The sequence below is a fragment of the Manis javanica genome, chromosome 3, assembly GCF_040802235.1.
Source record: "Manis javanica isolate MJ-LG chromosome 3, MJ_LKY, whole genome shotgun sequence".
In the NCBI taxonomy this organism is placed as follows: Eukaryota; Metazoa; Chordata; class Mammalia; order Pholidota; family Manidae; genus Manis; species Manis javanica.
In genome coordinates this window covers 183913591-183931530 of record NC_133158.1, presented here as the reverse complement: position 1 = coordinate 183931530, position 17940 = coordinate 183913591, and the positions used below count along the sequence as shown (strand labels likewise).

Below are 17940 nucleotides of genomic sequence, written 5' to 3'. Positions count from 1 at the left end.
GGGTAAATTCCTAGGAGTGGAATTCCTGGGTCAGATGGTATTTCTATTTCTAATTCTTGAGGAACCTCCATAATGCTTCCCACAATGGTTGAACTAATTGACATTCCCACCAGCAGTGTAGGAGGGTTCCCCTTTCTCCATGTCCTTGCCAGCATTTGTTGTTCCTATTCTTTTCTATGTTGGCCATCCTTACACTGGTGTGAGGTGGTATCTCATTGTGGTTTTAATTTGCATTTCCCTGATGATTAGTGATGTGGAGCATCTTCTCATGTGTCTGTTGGCCATCTGAATTTCTTCTTTGGAGAAATGTCTCTTCATATTCTCTGCCCATTTGTTAATTAGTTATTTGCTTTTTGGGTGTTGAGGCATGTAAGTTCTTTATATATTTCGGATGTTACTTCCTTGTTGGATATGTCATTTACAGATATATTCTCCCATACTGTAGGATGCCTTTTTGTTCTGTTGATGGTGTCCTTTGCTGTACAGAAGCTTTTTAGCATGATGTAGTCCCATTTGTTCATTTTTTCTTTTCTTTCTCTTACCCGAGGAGATGCATTCAGGAAAAAGTTGCTCATGTTTATGTTTAAGAAATTTTTGCCTATGTTTTCTTCTAAGAGTTTTATGATTTCATGACTTACATTCAGGTCTTTTATCCATTTTGAGTTTATTTTTGTGTATGGGGTTAAACAATGATCCAGTTTCATTCTCTTGCATGTAGCTGTCTAGTTTTGCCAACACCAGTTGTTGAAGAGGCTGTCATTTCCCTATTGCATATCCATGGCTCCTTTATCATATATTAATTGACCATAAATGCGTGGGTTTATATCTGAGCTCTCTAGTCTGTTCCATTGGTCTATGGTCTGTTCTTGTGCCAGTACCAAACTTTCTTGATGACTGTGGCTTTGTAGTAGAGCTTGAAGTTGGGAATCATAATCTCCCCACTTTATTCTCCCTTCTCTGGATTGCTTTAGCTATTCGGGGTCTTTTATGAATTTTAGAACTATTAGCTCTAGTTTGTTGAAGAATGCTGTTGTTATTTTGATAAGGATTGCATTGAGTCTATTGATTGCTTTAGGCAGGATGGCCATTTTGACAATATTAATTCTTCTTATCCATGGGCAGGGGATGTGTTTCCATTTATTGGTATCTTCTTTAATCTCTCTCATGAGTGTCTTATAGTTTTCAGAGTATAGGTCTTTCACTTCCTTGGTTAGGTTTATTCCTAGATATTTTATTCTTTTTGATGCAATTCTAAATGGAATTGTTTACCTGATTACTGGTATCTTTATAGACAAACTATTAAGGTCCAAGGTTTGTCAGACAATGAAGATTTTCAAATTTCTATTTTAAGAAGCTATTTCATCTAAACAGAATCTCCAGCTTCCACTGGTTAAGAATAGAAATGCATAATCATTACCAAATTAAGTGTTTCATGTGGTTGGTCTTTAAAATGTTATAAACTGTAATGGAATTACTGTATTGAGAGCAGTTAATTTGTTGCACTTCAAATCTATTATAACCAAATACTACCCCTATCATTTGTAATGAACACTAAAAACTACGGAAGAGCACTGGTGATGACTCCTAGTGCCATCAAGATAAACCACCTAGAACAAATTTAAAGTGCCCCATATCAGTATAAGTCATATCAGCTCAGAAGCTGAAGAGTCATTTTTGATCCTGACATTTAAGTATTTTCCCAGTGTTCCACAGTTTTAAAGGAGAAGGCAAGAGTTTGATGTACTTTGTCTAGGTGTTCAAGCCTGTAAACCATAAAGGTAGGAATAGGGTGCATGTTCTCATGTCTAGGACTCAATTGTTTGACTAGGAGTTGTGATCCCTGAACCAGAGCCAAAAAAATATTTGGGGGAGTGAAATGGCACAAGGACTCAGGGTCAAAAAGAGAGGGAGGGCTGAGAAATGTGGAGAACTTGAAAGCAAATGCCTCTTAAAGGAGCTAGCTACCACTTAGCACCCTTAATTGTTGTCCTATGGGAATGTGGTTCCAGTAAAGCTATGATCTTCAAACAAACACAGATGTGTGGAATTTAACATGAAAGAATCACTATTTAAAGGTTTATAACTAATTCAAATTTTAAGTCCTGTGAGTCAGATAATAAACATCTGTGGACTGTCAGGAAGCAACCTCTGGATTAGATTCTAACATCCTCAGTAGATCTATAAATACTATTAAACATGAAGGATGTTGACATGCTGTTCTTCATCAATATTTACGACCATCAGAGGAAATGATTTAAAAAAGAAACTAGTTTCATTAATCAATAGATAGTAGGTGTCTACCAGGTTGCCACAACATATTCATTACTAACAAGATTTAAAAAGATAGATGTATTCACTGCCTTTCTCTGGCTTATAAAATGTTAGTTGAGGAAAAAAGGATTTCCTGATAGGGTTGTAAATTATTGGGAGTAGAATAATGAGGAAGGATCAGAGTTGTATATAAGGGAATATTCTATAAAAATTGAAGGTGGAATAAGCCTTTTCCATTTCCATGCAGCATCACATACTGTTTATTATACAAAAATGGGGGAGGAGTATGGAATATTTTATTTGCTTTACATCTCTGCTGATCCTGGAACCCATCATGCTTTTTAAAAAAAAATGTTCTTTTTGCCCATTTTTGCATTGTATTTAATTTAAGTGAAAAAGCAGCTTTAGGCATTTTCATTATTTAAATTCCAGTCTTCATATTCTCCTTTGGAAATAGAAGGTGGCAGGTAAGTAAAAAGATGAATAAGTTACATGCTAAAATTCAGAGGCCCAGCTATCAAGAATGAATTACATCAGGTGTACTGTCTTCATTTGTATCTTTTACAAGTTGTCCTTTGCCAGTTTAGAGTGAGATGTTAATTTTATATTTGGCTTGTATTCTTACCTTCATTCTTTAGGAAAATTTAACATAAATGAATTTAAAGATTAAGCTTACCGATAAAAATATACTTACTTTTCTCTTTCAGCTTGATGGATGCACAATGTGGAAAATAACAGTTTTTCTTATCAACTTTAATCTTATATGGACCATGAAACCAAATCCTCAAATAAAGGCAAACACAAAAGTATCCATACCTTACAGAAAACATAATTTGCTTCTATTCCCTAATGCCTGACTTTCAAGATATTAGATGAGTTCATATTATTTAATTTAATGTTATCTAACCTTCTTAGGAATTGACCTCAGTGAGTACAATGTTCCCATAGATTCAATCACAATGAATTACACAAACACATGCATTATACAAGCTTTTTTTCATTTTGAAGAGTGATATAAAAATCAGAGTGCATAGAATATTAAGTCCAGAGAAGAAGGAGGTATTATTTGCAAACACTTGACTGCATTCTATGTATTAAGCCCAATACAAGACATGTACTCTTCAAGGATATTAATGTGTCAGTGAAACCTTACTGGGGAAATAAAATGATTTTCAAACAAGCTCTCTTTGCAAGTTCCATCTTTAAGCCAATTCTTGCCGATACTATACCTTCCGGAGGGGTTTGAGCTTGGTCTCCATTACGAAGTCATACTTGCAGAGCTCGCAACAGCGGGTGTCTGAGCTCTTGATCCACTGGTGGAGGCAGGACTGGTGGACAAAGCGCAGAGTGCCTGTGCAGCGGCAGGGGGTGATGAGGGGGCTCTCTTCATCCCCTTCGCAGTGACAGATCCTGGGGAGGACACACAGCCAGGATGAGATCTCGCAGAGGACATTTCTCACTGGGGATTTCCTCCCTTGCCCATATGGGCTGTGTTAGAAACTGCAACCCAAGATTTAGAACCCATGGACATTTCACTCCAACTTCATGCTAGAAATGAATCCAGGACAAATATTAATTTTCTTTCACTTGCATAGTCATTGCTGGACTCTTAAGTCATGTTATAAGGCATCAGACACTGGTACATCAAAAATGCACTATCATTCTTACCCTGACCCAATTTTAACAATAAAATTTTAACAATAAAATTTTAACAGTAAAATTGAGCTATGTCCCCAGCTTAATCTATTTAATAAGTCAGTGTCTATGGGCATAAGCTTGTTTTTATATATAAAAGTTATGATTTATAAGCATTCTAAGGAATGATGTCATTTGATAATTCATTTTTTTATTTTGATAATTTTATGAGGGTATGGTGTATAATTTAGTACATATGGCATTCTACTAATAGGGAAGAATTCTGCACATTTGGACATGTTAACAAGGAATAAAATGAACATAGAAAGTCTCAGCTTGGAAATAGTACAAAGATTTTTCTAGGAAGATTCATACATATTTGGTTACAATGAATGACCTAATCAGTCAATAATTACCATTGTTAAAACCACAAAAATTGCTGGTTACATAAAGTTAAAGTGCAACAAATCCTATTGCTTTAGAATGCTAACTACTAAATCTCCCAAAGAATTCAGAGTTCAACTAGTTTTCTGAATTATTATAAATTCTAGTGTCATAGATTAGTGGTCTATGAAATCTGCACTATCTCGTCTTCAAATTTGTAAAAATAAATTACAATGAGATAAGCTTTTTATATTTCAAGGTGAATTCAAATTTTAGCACTTCAAAAATTTTTATGCTTTAACCAGTTGTTAGAAGTTGTTAACAAACTTGGTGAGAAATATTCTTGAAATTTGTTAGAAATACAAATGGAACATTTCAAAAATACCTGTATAGTAGCTTTTTTGTGCTGAGTCACAGTGGCAGTCCGGAAGAATGTTTGAATCGCTGCTACTTGCTCTTTCTGTTTAGGTCTCTAGGCACTATTTGCCAGATGCATGAATTTTAAAGACTGGATTTTTAAAATATATTTATCTATCTCATCTCTCTCCCAGGGGAAATGAAATGGTGGCTCAGGCTGTTACTACAGTAAGATACAGGAATTGAAACCCAACCCTCCCCTAACCTCAAACTAAAGAAGCATGACACTGTACACTAATATTTTGAATCTCTTTTTCTTAAGTAAGAATAAAGTCAGCAAAGGCAACACTGATTCCTGAAGCCCCTGGAGTGGGAGCAATGGGATGAAAGCCCGAGGAGGTCCAAACGCGGTACCTCCTCGCTGGGGCTGAGTCAGGAAGGATCAGTGTTGGATGCAGAATCACACACGAAAGGTTGAAATATTGGGAAAAAACTAAAAATGATCTGAGAGCCTGTTTTTAATAGAAAAGTCCACAATATCTCCTCTCAGCAAAGGTATAGGTCCTATGGATCAGGGCTTTTTACACTTTGTACCACACCTGCTGCTAATTGAGGGGTGCTTGCATCATAGGGGCTCAGTAGATGTTTGCCAAATAAAGGAATTTATTCAGTCAACAAACTATGACTTATTATAAAAGCAACTTGTGAAAGCACTTCGTTTTGCTGTAATGTGATTTTTGGAGCCATTGAAAATTAATGAATATACCGCAGGAGAAGTCAGTATTTCTTAAGTCCTTGAACCTCATATTTCCCTCCCTCCACACCAAGATACTCCTTTAGATCAGGGGCCAGCGAACTACGCCCAATTCTTCCTGCTGCATAGTTTTTGTAAATGAAGTTTTATTGGAACACATTCACTCGTATTTGTTTATGTCTTCTTTAGAGCTGTATTAGCACCATAACTGCAGAATTGAAAACTGCTGTAAAGACCACATGGCTACACAGACTAACATATTTATTTTCTGGCTCTTTACGGAAAACATTTGCCTACTCCTGCCTTAATGTGATTTTGAGTTAAAGACAATGTATGAATATTACCAACAATAATGAAATAAAGTTTACATAATAAATCACCTCAACCTCTAAATAACAGCAGTCGAAGTAAAGGTTACATAGAGAAGCACACAATAAAAATGAAAGTCCCTCCTGCCTGGCATTGAAGGCTCCTGATCCATGAATGGTCTGCAGGGACAGGGTGCAACATTTCTCATTTGAAAAATAAATATTTGTAGTTAATGCCATCTGATAATTCATCACTAAAAAAAAATTGTGTCAAATGCTGCACAGCTGCCAAGATGAGACTCTGATTTTTTACTGACATGAAAAGGTAATTTATTCGTAAGCAGACTCAAACAAAGACCTTGTTGATTACTGAGTTCAGTAACCTGAGCACTTCACTGATTGTGGCCCAGATTCTTATATCTTATAAATTCCTTCAAAAATATTTCTGCTGAAACTGTTACCTGAAACACCACCAGCTATATCATTATTTTCATAAAATTAAGATTATTTCTATAGGGAAAATCAAAAGTTTGGTTCATTTCCATCCCCATTTTACAAGATTTACTTTTTGCATCATTTTAGAATTTTGAACTTTTTCTAAATTATCCAACTCAAGTTGGACCCCAAGAGATTTTTTAAAAAACAACTGAGATTGTTCTAAATCAATTTAAGAGCTAAATATCCACTTCAAGTGTCTCCTAATAGCAAAATGTGAGTGCTATTACAGAAAGAATTAAACAATTCTTAAATTGATATACTCACACAAACCACAATGATAAGTGAAAACACAGTAATGAAACGTAAATATGTTTTTTTTCAGCAGAATAATTGTGCAGAGAAAATGATTTTAATAATAAATAAAATTACATTGTAAAATACATCTTTTTTATTCATTTTTATATTAGGGAAAATAGAGGCTTGAGAATTGAATGATTCTGTAAAATTATCTATATTGGTGTCTGTCACTAGTGACAGGAACAAGCTAAATTAATAGATTTTATTGTCATTTCAGTATTTTAACCAGCTGCTTACAATCTAAACAGCATATGTTGAGATGTTTACCATTTATGACTTGAATAAACTTTTACTTCCACATAACTTTTAGCTTTCTGTGAAGAACAGACCACAAAATGCTTTGTGGCAAATTAAATTTTAGAAAGTGTGTGTGTGTGCGCATATGTGTGAGGGGTTAAAATCCCTTCTTTATTGTTTAAGTTTAAAGAAAAGTAAGCTTTTTGTCTGTTTATGTACTTTAAAGTGGCGCCCCTGCCTCCTTTCCTCTCCCTTGGCAAGGCTTCCTGACTGGTAGAACAAAATATTTTTTGGCGTTTCTTTTTTAAAATATATCACTAGTTTAAAAAAAAAATCTATGTGATTGCCATAGTGATTATGTAACTTTGGGATTTTTTTTTCATCCATTCATTATTTCATTCATTCACATTTTCTTAGTTCCTGCTATATGCAAGGAAATCAGGTAACAGCATCAGCCTAGCAAATCTTTCTGATTGATCCCCTCCCTTTCCTATCTACATTTTTCTCCATACCCCTCTTCAGTTAAATAATCTTTAAGCACAGTAATTACAGATACTGTTATGCTTGTAGTGGTTTAATTTGGATGTTAATTTTACTCAATAATCTCATGCTGCTGAGTTTGGCAGTCATCTTATAAAGTTAAAAATGACTAGAATACATGCTAGGCAGAAGCCATATTGAAAGGTACTAAGCAGTGGGTGAGAAATCTGTGCTCAAGTAAATGAGTGAAAATAACCTTTTTTTTTTTGAGAAATACAGCATAGCAGTGAAAAGATAGCAGACTAAAGACAATTTTATTTTTAATTTTCATTTCATTTTATTTTTAACAGGGAAAACCTGAACTTGTTCAGAAGCAGAAGTTAAGGTGCCCCAGAGATGCAGACATTTAAAACAATAGTCAAGATAATGCCCATTGTTAAATGCAAGTTCTTGAGATGTCAAGAAAGTATGAGGAAGAAAGTGCGGCGGAGGAGTATCTTTGGACAAGCGGAAGGACGCACAGAAGAAAACAGACACCTTTTCCTGTGAGCCTGGGATAGAGGAAAATAATAGGTGAAGATGGAAAGGCAGTGGAGGCAGACAGGGGAATAAAGCCCCTGGGCATCGCAGGTCTTTATTATCCTTCATGGTACAGAGAGAACGTGTATTAAACAGAGGGCAGGAAGGCTGAGGTTAAGGTCTTATAGAGGCTGTAAATAATTAGAAAAAACCCCTTTGGGAATGTGATAGAAAATTAACCAAGCGTGAACATTAGAACTGCAGAGCAGCTGTGAGGTCCCCGGTGAGATCAGACAGCAGGAATTCATAGTAGGTGCTGCTAACATTTTTTCTGTGACTCGGCAGTGTTCAGCAGTCAGAGAGCAGGCCTACAGCTGGTAGCGAACCTAACAGTCTTGAAATCACTAGGTCAGAAAGGGGAAGGACAAAGGATTCCGGCACATCAGAGAATATGATGTGAAAACAGCTGACCGTGGGGCCTAGACCTCACTGAGCAGGGAGGTGAGCAGAGCTGTTTAGTGTATTATGAGAAAAGGTTGGGTTTGACAGACTGGAAGTTACAATGATGGTGAAGAACTGATGCTGAAAGTGGAAGGAAATGTAATCAAGATCATCTGTATGTAGCATATTCACATCCCTCATGCGTGAATTCATATCTCTTCTGTAGCATTTTTTTTCCCATTGTCCTAGAAAAACTGAAAATATACATATAGTTTGCTGCTTGAGATTTACAAGCAAATCAGATTCTGACTAACATCCTTGCTCTCTGCTCCAGTAATCTGGAGAAATTTTCAGGTTAGTTGTGTGTTAAATGAGGTTAAAAATACCTCTTAGGATGTCATGAGGGTCTATGAGACAAAAGAGTGAAGTACCTGGTGCATGGTGGGCAGTCAAATATTTGTTAATGTTATTATGGCTAATTTGTTAATTTTATCATGGGAATAAGGGATTAATACTACTGCTACTGTGACTAATTTGGTTTGTCTGTGTCATCACTCTGAGTGTACTGGGACTAATTGTTTTCAGCAGCTAGTTTGGTAAATTAGTGAGAGAAGAAAAAAGCTCATAAGACCGAGGTCATGAAGTCTTGACACTAACAGGTGAGTTAGCTACTGACGCATGCGACTGCGGGTCACGTCATGAACATGTCTCAGAGAAAGGTAGGTGAGGGCATGTAGTTAGGCCTGTTTGTTGAGTGGCCTTACATGTTTTCAGAGTTGTTTTTCTCATCTGTGAAATCTTACATGATTAGTATGCATCTCAAATAAGACATTTTAGAAAATATTGCAAAATACAAACACTAACCTCAAATAAGGTATTATTGTCAATACATAAAGGATCAATAAAGTCAACAAAAATTGTGCCTAGGTCATGCAATACATTGCATGTCTTTATAAAAGCAACTCAGTTTTTTATGTCTGCATTTCAGTTTATAGGACTCTATCGTTTTTCACCTCAAAGAACTATGACATTAGAAAAGGAACTATTTCCTTCATCTTTCTTACTACTGAATTACTTACTTTTCTGCCCAGCCACTGACACCTGCCTCACAGATGAGTCTAAGAACCTTTTCTAGTCCTTCTTCTTTCCTGCTTTCTTCTTGAAATATCTCCCTTTTTGGTTCTGTGACATTGCTCTTATATTACTACCCTTCAAGTTGGGAAAAGTGAACTAGAAGGGCATATAAGATGATTGTAAGAACTAGAATAGTGGGAGGCAGGCCAAAAATGTTGGGATTCTGGAGCCTGGGAAGGTGAGAAATGATAGGTAAGATATGATAGGTGAATGATTATGATGTGATATATGATATGATGATCTGTGAGACATCCTGGTGAGAGATGACAGGAGAATAATATAGAATTCAATATATCTAAATTCGTGGCTAAGACTCCTCTACCATACTTCAAAATTGTGTGCCACAGGGGCATCCTTTAAATATGAGGTAGGATGTTAACTACATTTATTGCAGTGATCATATTCTCACATTTCACATCTTGGAGGGAAAAAGGCAGGAAAGGTGACGTCACATCACAGCTGTGTTTAGATGCATTGAAGGCTATTGTGTGAGAGGACGGCTGGCCTAGCTCTGTCCCATGCCTGGGCTCAATGAGTGAGACCGAAAGCGAACAAATTTCCATGAACATATGCTGATATACACACACACACACACACACACACACACACACATATATATATGTAATCCCAGAGCTTTTCAAAGATGGAATGAGCTACCCAAGAGATTGTGAATTTTCCATCCTTAAAAGTACTTAAACATAAATAGGCTATTTATAAAAGGAACTCATGCAAGTGTAATTAAATTAGATGACCTCCACTTCTTTTCCAGTATTGCAATTGTGTTATTCTCCCTTTCCCACAGACTGCTTTATACTCCTCCAACTATTTCTCTCTCAGCATTTACCCTCCACTTATATTACCCTGGGAGTTTTGTTCCTGGCCCTTTAATTTTTCCTCCCTACACTGACTACACAAAGGAGGCAATATAGGCCTTCAACTTCAAGCATTATTCCTAGACTTGTGGTTTTAAAACATCCATCTCCAAAACTCTCAATAGCAAGAAACTCAGCCAGGTCTCTAACTCCCATAACGGGTTAAACTCAGTGGGACATTTACTACTGCTTATATCTCACCATCTCTAAAATAGTTTTTCTTCCTAAAGATGCCATTCCAAAAGTATTGCATTCTCCCGGCTTACTTTTTACATTGACCCTTCATGTAGTTCAGACTCTATATTCAAATTGTCATTAACAGACCAATAGTTTTCTTCCTCAGTGTTTTTTGTGGCTTTTGATGCTGCCATCTCTCTAGTAGTATTGAGTTTCAACAAGTACACAATCTGTCTTTAAGACTTTGCTCCTTCAAATCATTCTTGAAACATTCAGCACTCAGATCCTCTTAAAATACTGCCACTCTTCACGATCTCTGTCATCAATCAAATAAAATCCAAATTACTTCACCTGGTTTTCATATGATCTTCCATAATTTGAATTTACCTTACTATCCTACCACATCTCCCATTAATTTCCAACATTGAAGCTTAGTAGCATGGTACAGAATTTACCAGCTAATAAACTGGGTTTTGCCACAAAAAAGTGATCACTGTGCCAAGATTTTGATACCTCTCAGCCTAGAGGGCAGGTTAAATGTCCTGGGTGTAGTTTCCATTAATCCTAGTAGACTCAGAAATGTTATGTTCTACATGTGTCATGATGAGAAAAATGTTGGGAAACACTACAATGTTTGTTAAAAGCACAGTCTGCATTAGAACCATAGTTCTGTCTATGTATGTCTGTTGAATTATTTACCTCTTGTATTTTCAAGTTCTTCATCAGCAAATAGGAGAAAAGCAGTGTCTACTTTCTAGGGTGTTCATAAGGATTAAATTAATTAAGTGATCAGTAAAGGGTAAATAATTCTTTTTTTCAATTAATTCTCAGATGGTTATTTCCTCAGCCTACTGCATTCTGGGAATGCCTGCTTCTGGGAATTTTCTTGAAATAAATATGATACTTCCACTCTCTTGATAGCACCTCTTCTATATTTAACTCAGCCTCTAGATTTCCTTCCCCTACAATGCTTCCTCCATTTCTTGAGGTTTAACTGCTCCTAAATCCTATGCCATGCAGATATGGTCTTTGCTGTCTGATAATTACTTCATTTGTGCAAGTTCTGTTATTATGAGCTGAATAAATTCCTGTTTATTAATTTTGGGGGGAAGGATCTTCTTTGTATGAAAAGAAGAGCATGATATTAAGAGGAATTTAAGTCAGAATTTTAAAAAGTCAGGATAAAGATTGCTATTTGCTAGATCATAATTGGACTAGGAATGCTATGCTTTAAGTTACTTTTAAGTTATTATTAAGTTATTATTTAAACATGAACAGAGCATAGATCAAAAGAGATTACTCAGTGAGATGATTTAGCAGTTCTCAGAAGTTGTTACTAACTACCAGTGTTTTGTTTTAAGTTTCGGGAAAATTCACTTATAATGAAAATGAGAAATGTCTGATCCTGACACATGCCATGAACTCTTTAATTTGCATTTGAGGAACTAAACTGAGGTGTACCAGTTTTATACCCTATCTGAGCATCACAGGAAGTCAAGCAAACTGGTGTGCGGTAGAAAGGAGAAGTAACTCTTACTTAATAAGCAGAGAAGATGGACAACTCTTACTGATATGAAACCAGCATACATTCTTTGAATAAAAGGCCTTATAAATCAGATTTATAATATTTTCTTTATAGAGATGAAGATAAATATCATATGCTACCATTCAGCCTAAGACTAAAAATATCTTGAAAATGTTTTTAATTAAAAATAAAATTCTGACATAAGAATAAAAAAATTTTATAAAAGCTGACACAGTTTTTGTGATCACAAGATTGGTCATTCTGAATCTACAGTCTTCTTGATATCTACAGATAAGTGACAGTTCTTCACACACAAGTGATTTTTTAATGTGCTTTGTCTTCTCAAAGGAATATTTCAACTCAAAAATCTTCAAATTAGAGCATGACTTCCTGAGTTAAATTTCACGCCCTGATTTGTCACCACTGTCTTGGTCCAAACCTCACACCGTCTGCACAGAGCTGCAGGGAACCATCAGCAGCAAAGACAGTGACAGCAATGTCCCTAGCTCCTAATCTGGTCCTGGAGCAGATCCAAAGTCGTGGCTGATCAGGCACATTGTCTTCGCACCAGATTATCACACTGATGGAAACCAGTGAAGTGGGAGATAGTCAGCACCTTGCTGTGCCGGGAATGGAAGCAGAGGAGGCCAAGTCTTGTTGGAATTCATGGCATAGCAGCTGTGTGCGCTGCAGTGGATGGGGAAGATTTATTTGTACTGCACCTCTTGCCATACTCATCACCTCTGGCAATGGCTCGAGCCTGTTGATACCAGAAGCTCACATCCCAACTGGAACTGAGAATTCTCAGGGGGCCTCTTCTGTCCCCATCCAGCCCAGGGATTCAGTCCCACTCATGATGCGCGAGGCCCTCCTTGCGGATGCTCTGAGAAGTCTCTATGGGTTCATGACGTACATAGAGTTTCCCCTCATGTATTGGCACATGTAACCCCAAGTGTATCCAGTAATAGAATAGATCTTCCTTATCAGTCTTAGGCTCAGCTCAAACTGTCCAAGTTTTCCAAGACAGGAGAGATTGAAAGATGGATTGTGTGTGCTGTTTGCAATAGTCTGATCAGCAACACTTTTCTGCCCTATCCATACTCTGTTGGTGATCTCAATGTACAGTGCACTTCTGGGTAAAGGAACTGATTTTCCCCAGTGATATTTACCTTTCCAGATCCTACCTTGCAATTCTGGTCACATGCCAATCAGTGACTAAATAGATAGTAATTACTGAATGAATATTCTGATGTAATGATTTTCTCTAAATTTTCACACGTCATAAACATTATTTAGTGTCACTTTTGAGAATTTCAGGGGGTTTATTTGTAAGACTGACAAAATTAAACTGGAGATATTTTAAAGCAGGTATTCTTCAAATTATAAGGCTTAAGCTTTACTAGCTGCATATATTGGGATGAAAGGAAGAAACAAAGGGACAGATAATACAAACTCATTTGCTTTCTGCATAGATATGACCAAGGAAATTTATCTGGTCAGACACAGAATAAGGCTTTTGTATATATATAATAAAACTATCAAAAGTTATCATTGTAAATTTTTAGTCTTTTCCTTTACTGCATGAAGCAGAGATTCTTGATTTTAATGGATTTTGTGATGGCTCTTTCTTTGAGATTGCTAAATGTTTGAATCCTCATAACCAGGTTCTCAACCATTATTTCCTTCCATTTTTTCCATTCATTGATCATATTTGGCTGAGCATTACATCATAGGAAGTCTCAAGCTGCCATGGGTAATTGACAAAGCAGGTAATTTATTTACAGCTGACAAAGAATGCACTGAATGAATGAACTAGAAATGTGTTTCTGTATATGAATTCTTTCACACAGGCATGCAGGTGTCTTGGCAAAATACTGACATCTTACAGCAATTCTAGCCACTTTGAATGAGGAATGGCCCTTATTCATTTATTCACTCATTCATTTGTTCATTTGTTTACTTAATCATTCTCTCAACAAATAATTTGTTGCATATTTACTATGTGCAAGGTTATACAAGGCACAGTGATAAATATAAAGATGAATAAGTCTCAGTTTTTTCCCCTCAGGGAGCTTATACTTCAATAGTTCATACATTGGGCAATTGCATAACTAGTCAGATTCCAAGTTACATTATGATGTGTGCCATATCAAGCACTGCTGTGTGGAAGGGAGGAAAAGATAACCCAGACTGGGGAAGGTGTGGTGTGCAAACTGGAGTTGGAGCCTGGGTAGGATTGGGGCAGATGGACGTAGAAGTTGTTAGAATACTTCAGACGTAGAAGATATTTTCAGTGAATGTTTGGAAGTAGGATTGACCAGGAAGGTGGCCTAATTTGAGAAGAACATGAAAGTTTGGGTAGGATTGTAGTGGGATGTTGTGCTAGAAAATAAAGTAAGATCACAAAGAACTTCACATACACTTCCTTCATCCAGTGCCAGCATTTACCCACACACGCACAAACACACACACACGTGCACACAGTAACATGCTTAAATTGTATTCAGAGGGAGGGGAAACTCACTAAAGAACTGGAGTAAGAAAGTAAGATGCTTAGGAAGGTTGATTTTGCCGTGCTATCTCAGAGATTAGAAAGAAAAAGAAGAGAATATTACAACAGTCAAAGTCAGTGATAATAAGAACAAGAATTGGCTTAACAACTGTGAGGGTGGAAGAACAGGAGATACTGTAGAAGGCAAGCTGGTGGCAGTTAGGCACCAACGGAAGAGGAGGTGGGCGTGAGCTGTGGGAGATTTCTAGCAAAGGACTGATTAGCATGACTTTATGGTTTTAGCTACAGCTTCTTGGAACAGATGCCCAAGGTTAATCTATTTACAAGGCCTCTGAGCATTTGTTTGTCACACAGGTACCACTTAGAAATCATGTTTATAATTTAATTTTTAAATTTAGTTACACTGTATGGGGACAGTCATTTTGAAAAGCAGAATGAAATAATTTCACCCTTTCTCATAATTACTACTGTCTTGGATTTGAGATATTTCAAAGAATACTCATATTTGAACTAGTAGAGCTACAAATACGTAACTAATAAAGTGGTTCTTTATTTTGTCTCATTCACATTTTTGTAGTGTGTAGTATATCCAGAACGATTCTTACACCATTTGATTATCCCAATCATTTGTTTCTCAGTCATAGGACAGAAAATACACTCTTGTGGAACCAAATTAAACTGCCTAATAAAGTAAAATCACAAAGCTTTTATTTTGTTCAGAATCCTAATAGAACAGACTTACCATTTAGAAAAAAACACTAAGATTTTTTTCTGACAGGTTTCATTCTCCAAAAGCTTTGTGCATCAACTTTATATCTTGTCATTAAGAAATATAACTGAAAACAGTATAATCTTATTAAAATTTATGTGCATAAAAAAGATTAGATAGAAAAAGGGATCAGAAAGGAACACATAAAAATTATATTAACACATAAATAGTGATTATCCAAGTAATTAAGTATAAGTTAAAATGGCTTTCTCTATTTGTAATTTTTTTTGACAATAACCACAACTACTGTATTTTATATTGACATAGAAATATAAACTTGCAGGTGTTAACCCTGTCAGTGAGTGCCCATTCTATACCCAAGGTATAGGTTGTCCCTCACCTTCACCCTACACATATACAATGCCATGGATATCTTGTATCATCTGAATTCTAAGTATCTAAAACATGGTATTTCATGCCAACTGTGGTGTACACCTACAATCTACACAGATGTGTGTACTGAAACATTCTATTTGGATATATGATAATTCTGCTTCAGTTCCTTAGAGGGTAAAACCACTTTACTCTAATGTTTGCTGGCTGAAAGGGTCTCTTCAACTGCATCATTAGCGTTTTTAACTGCCTGCATTTGTGAATGTGTCTGAAATTTCTCAGTACTCATCACTGTTCTCTGAGTCTTTCTCAGTGTCTGTTCTTCATTTTGTATTCTCGTAATTGCTTTGCCTTTTGATCTTTCTCCTCTTTGGACAGATTTTTCACTACACAACAATCTAAATGGTAAATCAATATTATTTCTCCACACAAAATACAAATGCATTTCATTAATTAGGTATGGCAAATACAGTCTTTTGTTTATCTTTGTCTTTTTATTATGTCTCTGAGTCACCTATTTTTATTCAAAGATAGAAACAAAATTTAAAATGTATATTCAACATGTGAGGGTGGAAAAAGAAGAAGAGTTTAATGAAAGATAAAATAGAATATTTTTTAATACATAAACTACAAAATTGAGGAATACAAATACATAAATGAAAACCTTAAGTATGGTGTTGCATTAAATATGATGCAAGATAGATAAAATAAGGTGTAGATTATTGTTATGACTAATTCTCAGGATATTTTAGTTTTTGATGATTTATAGCTGATACATAATATGAAACAACAATAATACTCCTCCATATTCTTGATAGTGATGGAGACTGTCTTTTTTCTTTTTAAATGCACAGAGCAAAAGAGAAGGTAAAATTCTGGGTTTAGTATTTAGAAACCTCTTGACTGTAACTATCACTAAAGCTGCCTTTTATTTCAAGGTATATTTTAATTTCAAACAGCAGCTTAATGTGGGTTTTTGCTAAAGAATTGCATGGTAAATATTAACTGCTAATACCTTCAGTTTGATTTCACACAAGTAGCATTTTACTTGAGTTTAACTAGAACAGCTTGAACTATTATAGAGGATCATATCTATTACAAATACACACACATATACATATATATTGTAAACACAAGTATATATTTCATGTTATAATTGCTATCACATTATATTAATGAATCACAATGATACAGGGTTTGCTGATTTCCATGCTTTATCCCATACTGGTATCTGACAAAAAGTAGGGGAATGAGACAGTTGCAAAAGGAGCCAAAGATACATTGTGACATTGCTGCAGCATTATCATCATGGTAAATATATTGAAAATAAATTACATGCTAACTCACCACTGACAAAGGTATAAGGAGGCTACAAATGCTAAATACCTTTATGAGGCTTAGTTTTGCACAGAGCAGAATTTGGGCTAAGATGTCCCAAGGGATGTTGAAGTACCTGGTGTGAGATCAGGTGAGAATTGGTATGAATGTTCTGTTAACTGGGTGGTGTCGACCTAGTGTTGTGCTTTGTTAAATTAGCTTAGTGTTTGGGGAGGTGGGTGGGAGTGGTGAGGAAGAAGCATATTCTCTTTTATTCCTATTCTTCTGAGGCTTTTCCTAAACAAAGTTAAGATGATCTTACCCCAACATTTACGCTTCTTCACAAATGACATTGTATGTGGTAGATCATGCAAAATGATAAGGAATTAGGTAAGCCTGGCTTTTATGATATGCTCTGTATTTATTATAAAATCAATAGTCTCTCACAAGAGCACATTTCATTTAGGACTAAAATGAAAATGAAGCAAAGCAAAATAAAACCAAGCATGATATAATTTTAAAATTCATCTTTGCAAGAATATGCAAGTTATTGTATGTCACCATGGAAAATCAAGCGGTTACCCAAGAGAAGGCTGATCTTGAGCTATTTATCAAGAAAAAGTGCTGGCTGCCAGTAGATGCAGACTTTTCCTTCTTTTACTTTCTTTTCCCCACAAATACTGATTGTCTTGGAGCTTTGGAGCTGCAGAAGCTGTGCTTGTAAGCACTTACCCTGACCTAGCTCTCTAGTTTCATCACAAGACATTAGTTAACCCTGCCATTTGTCAAAGAAAGTGGACCACCATGGGACCCATTTATTACAGGTACCCAGTGATATCATCTACTGTATTGAAATGTTCTCATTACAAGAAATTTTGCTCAGTCATTCCTCATTACTATCAAAAACTGTGTTTTATCTGAACACTTAGTTTGCTTTTCTATGAATACTGTTTTCTTCTTCGCTTTGGACACCATGCCTGTGAAAATTAAAGTTGTAGTAAATCTCCATATATGCAATTTTGTGGATTTAGTATTTTTCTGTTACTAAATACCTTTAGTAACAGATTTTCTCAATTTCCCATTTTATCTTTTAGAGAGACAGAGAGTGTGTGTGTAAACG

At 35.9% G+C, this 17940-nt stretch overlaps 1 protein-coding gene across 1 annotated transcript in view; it reads right to left on the bottom strand.

Moving 5' to 3' along the window:
* MARCHF1 (membrane associated ring-CH-type finger 1) overlaps window positions 1-17940 on the bottom strand; it is a 937042-nt gene that overhangs the window by 62967 nt on the left and 856135 nt on the right. Inside the window, 1 exon segment of the mRNA XM_073232517.1 lies at window positions 3501-3681. Within this exon segment, the coding sequence (XP_073088618.1) occupies window positions 3501-3681 (181 nt within the window).